This window comes from Hyperoodon ampullatus (genome assembly GCF_949752795.1).
Source record: "Hyperoodon ampullatus genome assembly, chromosome: 14".
In the NCBI taxonomy this organism is placed as follows: domain Eukaryota; kingdom Metazoa; phylum Chordata; class Mammalia; order Artiodactyla; family Ziphiidae; genus Hyperoodon; species Hyperoodon ampullatus.
In genome coordinates this window covers 88,189,263-88,192,732 of record NC_136927.1, presented here as the reverse complement: position 1 = coordinate 88,192,732, position 3,470 = coordinate 88,189,263, and the positions used below count along the sequence as shown (strand labels likewise).

The 3,470-nt window shown below is 66.5% G+C and overlaps 1 protein-coding gene across 1 annotated transcript; it reads left to right on the top strand.

The window, feature by feature from the left end:
• The first annotated feature begins 435 nt into the window (after positions 1 to 435).
• Positions 436 to 3,207, top strand: STMN3 (stathmin 3). Its single transcript, XM_079719989.1, has 4 exons — positions 436 to 523; positions 766 to 941; positions 2,142 to 2,333; positions 2,852 to 3,207. Exons 1-4 carry the CDS (start codon positions 442 to 444, stop codon positions 2,909 to 2,911), a joined length of 510 nt encoding a protein of 169 aa, XP_079576115.1. The 5' UTR covers positions 436 to 441; the 3' UTR covers positions 2,912 to 3,207.
• The last annotated feature ends 263 nt before the right edge of the window (positions 3,208 to 3,470 follow it).

Genomic DNA, 3,470 nt, shown 5'->3' with positions numbered 1-3,470 from the left:
GTCGGGAAGACACACAGTGACAGAGAGTCATGGAGACGTAAAGATCCAAAGGGAGGTCGTGACAGATGGAGAGCCACAAAGACCGAGGGACGAACGGAGTCACAGACAGAAATGCCAAGAGAGAGAAAAGGAGGGAGAGAGAGACAAAGACAGACCGGGGGGGCGGGCAGGGACTCAGAGACAGGAACAGAAAGACCAACGCAGGACACCCACGGGGAGGCATGCCCAGGGAAAGACAGCCAACATCTGGGAGGGAGGGAGGGACAGAGAGAGTCAGAGATGTGGGACACAAAAGAGCGAGGTAAACGGGCTCCCAGACAGGCGCATGGGGGCAGCAACGGGGGCAGAGGCAGGGAGGCCTGGGCATCCGGGGAGGTGGGGCTGGAGGTGCGAGGGACGGCGCCTGCTCAGGCCGGCCTCACACCCGCAGCCTACAGGAAGATGAAGGAGCTGTCGGTGCTGTCACTCCTCTGTTCCTGCTTCTACTCACAGCCGCACCCCAACACCATCTACCAGTACGGGGGTGAGTGTGCCCGGCTGCTGCCCCGCCAGGGCCTGCTGCCCCTGACCTCGCTACCCCCTCCCGTGGCGTCTGTGAACCCCCGCTTGGCTGCCTTCCGGAGAGGGGTCCCTGTGGGGGGGCGGTCCTGGGAGTCCCACGTGAGCAGCCTCAGCCCTCCTCTCAACCCTTGACTTGGGTGTGTGCTCGGCCTGCCCCCTCCTTGAGCAGCCCCCCTGAAGCCCCCATCTGCTCTTGCCCTGCAGACATGGAGGTGAAGCAGCTGGACAAGAGGGCCTCCGGCCAGAGCTTTGAGGTCATCCTCAAGTCCCCTTCCGACCTGTCCCCGGAGAGTCCCATGCTCTCCTCCCCCCCCAAGAGGAAGGACACCTCCCTGGAGGAGCTGCAGAAGCGGCTGGAGGCAGCCGAGGGGCGGAGGAAGGTAAGGAGCCACCCCTCTGGGTCCTGATAAAGACGGTCGGGGGCCTTGCTGGCCACAGACCGCGTCCCCAAGGTGCGGGGTGCTCCAAGCACTCGATGGGCTGTGGGCCTGCAGCAGAGAGGGTCTCATGGTCCCGGGGCCACCTCCTGAGCCATCAGAATGAGACAGGGGGGAGGAAGGATTCCTCATTGGCAGCCAGCTGGAGGAAGACAGGAACCAGATACTGCTGGGAGGGGCACCCTTGGCCATGCTGGCAGGCGGGGAGGGTCAGGTGGTAGCCCCAGGAGGGGCCCTGGGAGAGGAGGCTGGGCGACAGCCTCCTGAGCAGGGGAGCGTGAAGGAAGGGCTTTCCATGAGCTCGGAGCTCAGGGGGCCCCTGGGAGAAGCAGGCCCCTCCCCGCCCTTTCTCACACCAGCCCCTCTGAAACCGAGACACACGCAGAGAAGCACGTGCTCTCAGGAGTGCTGTCCTGGTGCCCAAGCCCACTGGGCAGGGGCAGCAGCTCTATCCCCCTTGCGGCAGGACCGGTGAGCCCTGGGGACCCAGGCTTCTCAGGGTTAACTAGTAGTGACTGGCACGTTGGTGGAGCCCAGCAGCCTTCTGAAGGAGGCTGAGGGAGGCCAATTACCTCTGGGCGCCTCGGGTCAACTCCCGCGGCCACCAGCAGGGCCGGACAGTGGCGCCAGCAGCCCCACCCTCCTCGTTCCAACTCGTCCCTTCCCTAGCGGCCCTGGGACCCCTCCACCGCCCCCAGCACCTTAGGGAGCTCAGAACCCGGTGTGTATTAAGCACCTACTTTGTGCTCAGCGGGCAGACGTTTGAGGAAAAGACGGGGAAGGCTCCGCGACAGCCCGCAAGAGCTTCCTCCGCTCCTCCCACATTCCCCGAGGGCAGCTCGGACTCTGGAGCGGGATGGAGGGGGGGCGCCCGGAGCCCAGCGGGGAGGGGGCAGCTCTGCGGCCGAGGGTGGACAGGGAGGGCTTGCCTGGGATGAGGTGGTCACCCCACCTGACGGCAGGACAGTGCAGCCCCGAACTCCCTTAGGACGAGTCCGGTGGGCGGGAGGCGGTGGGCTTGGGCGGGGCGGCGGGGCGGGGCGCGGGGCACTGGGCGGGGCTCGGAGAGCGGCGCAGGGAGGCGTGACGGGGCGGGGTGGGCCCGGCCGACCCTCACGCTCGCCCGCCCGGCCGCCCGCGCAGACGCAGGAGGCGCAGGTGCTGAAGCAGCTGGCGGAGCGGCGCGAGCACGAGCGCGAGGTGCTGCACAAGGCGCTGGAGGAGAACAACAACTTCAGCCGCATGGCCGAGGAGAAGCTCAACTACAAGATGGAGCTCAGCAAGGAGATCCGCGAGGCGCACTTGGCCGCGCTGCGTGAGCGGCTGCGCGAGAAGGTGCGCGCCGGGGCGGGGCGGGGCCCGACGCAGGGGGCCCCCAGGAGCCCCTTCTTTCGGCCTTTGGCCGGTCCCTGCCCACTACGCCAGCAGCGCTCCCGCAGTCCGGCCTCCCCGTGACGCCCCGTCCTACTGGGGCTAGCCAGGGTGAGGCGAGCCCCTGCCCAGGCCGCAGCAGCCTCCCTGCGAGCGGGACCAGGTTAGTTCCGGTGGAGCCCCGAGCCTGCACTCCCGGAGAAATTCCCTGAGTCACAATGCTCCGGTCTGGACACCACCCCAGGCTCACTGAGGGCCAGCCCCCACCCTCAAGCCGCACTTTCAGTCCGTGACGCTGGCCTGCCCCTGCCCTCTGTTGCTCCTGGTCACTAAGGTGTCCTCATTGGTCGCATCTGCCGCACCTGGGACCGAGCCAGTCTAGGGAGGAAAAGACCCCAGGGCCCCCAGAGCCCAGGAGGGGTGGGAGGCAGGCCCCCGCCCCTACCGGCTGCAGGGCCCCGCCCACCCCGCCTGTCCCGCAGGAGCTGCACGCTGCCGAAGTGCGCAGGAACAAGGAGCAGCGGGAGGAGATGTCCGGCTAAGCGGCCGTTTGGACACCGCGGCGCCTGGATCCCGAGATGAGACAAGAACACAACTGGGTTTCGGTTTTGTTTTGTTCGACTTTGTCTAGATGCAGCTTTTGCTCCCGTTCCTCCTCCCCTCCTGTTCTCCCAGCTTCAGCTTCTCTTTCCGCATTCCGAGCTGTCCAGCCCTCGTGGCAAGGCTTTGACCACAGGCTCTTCCTGTGGAGCCCCCAGGGCGTGGCACACAGCCCCGCAGTTCAGGCCCCAGGCTGGCAGTGGCTGGGTCCCCTCTTGGCAGCCCTCTTAGTGGACGTGGTGGCGACCTCAATAAATCCATTGATGGTGGCAGGAACACGCAGGTCCTTGTGCTGGGTTGTGCTGTGAGCACCTTGTCACTTAGGGCTTGTCTTTTGAGGCAGCTCCTGCCGGCAGGCAGGGCCACCTCCACCTGGATGTCCTCCCCTGGGAGAGGGGCTGGGCACGCAGGAGGGGGCGGAGGAAGACAGACTTGGACAGAGAAGGACCTCTGGGCAGTGGGGGCCAGGTACCCTGTCACTGGCCAGCCCTGGGAACCCCG

What these genes read in the sequence shown, in the direction of transcription:
- STMN3 (XM_079719989.1), top strand. Translation starts at nt 442, where the DNA reads ATGAAGGAGCTGTCGGTGCTGTCACTCCTCTGTTCCTGCTTCTACTCA. An exon ending in CACCATCTACCAGTACGGGG is followed by an intron (nt 524 to 765) that starts GTGAGTGTGCCC and finishes CTTGCCCTGCAG; the next exon opens with ACATGGAGGTGAAGCAGCTG. An exon ending in GTGAGCGGCTGCGCGAGAAG is followed by an intron (nt 2,334 to 2,851) that starts GTGCGCGCCGGG and finishes CCTGTCCCGCAG; the next exon opens with GAGCTGCACGCTGCCGAAGT.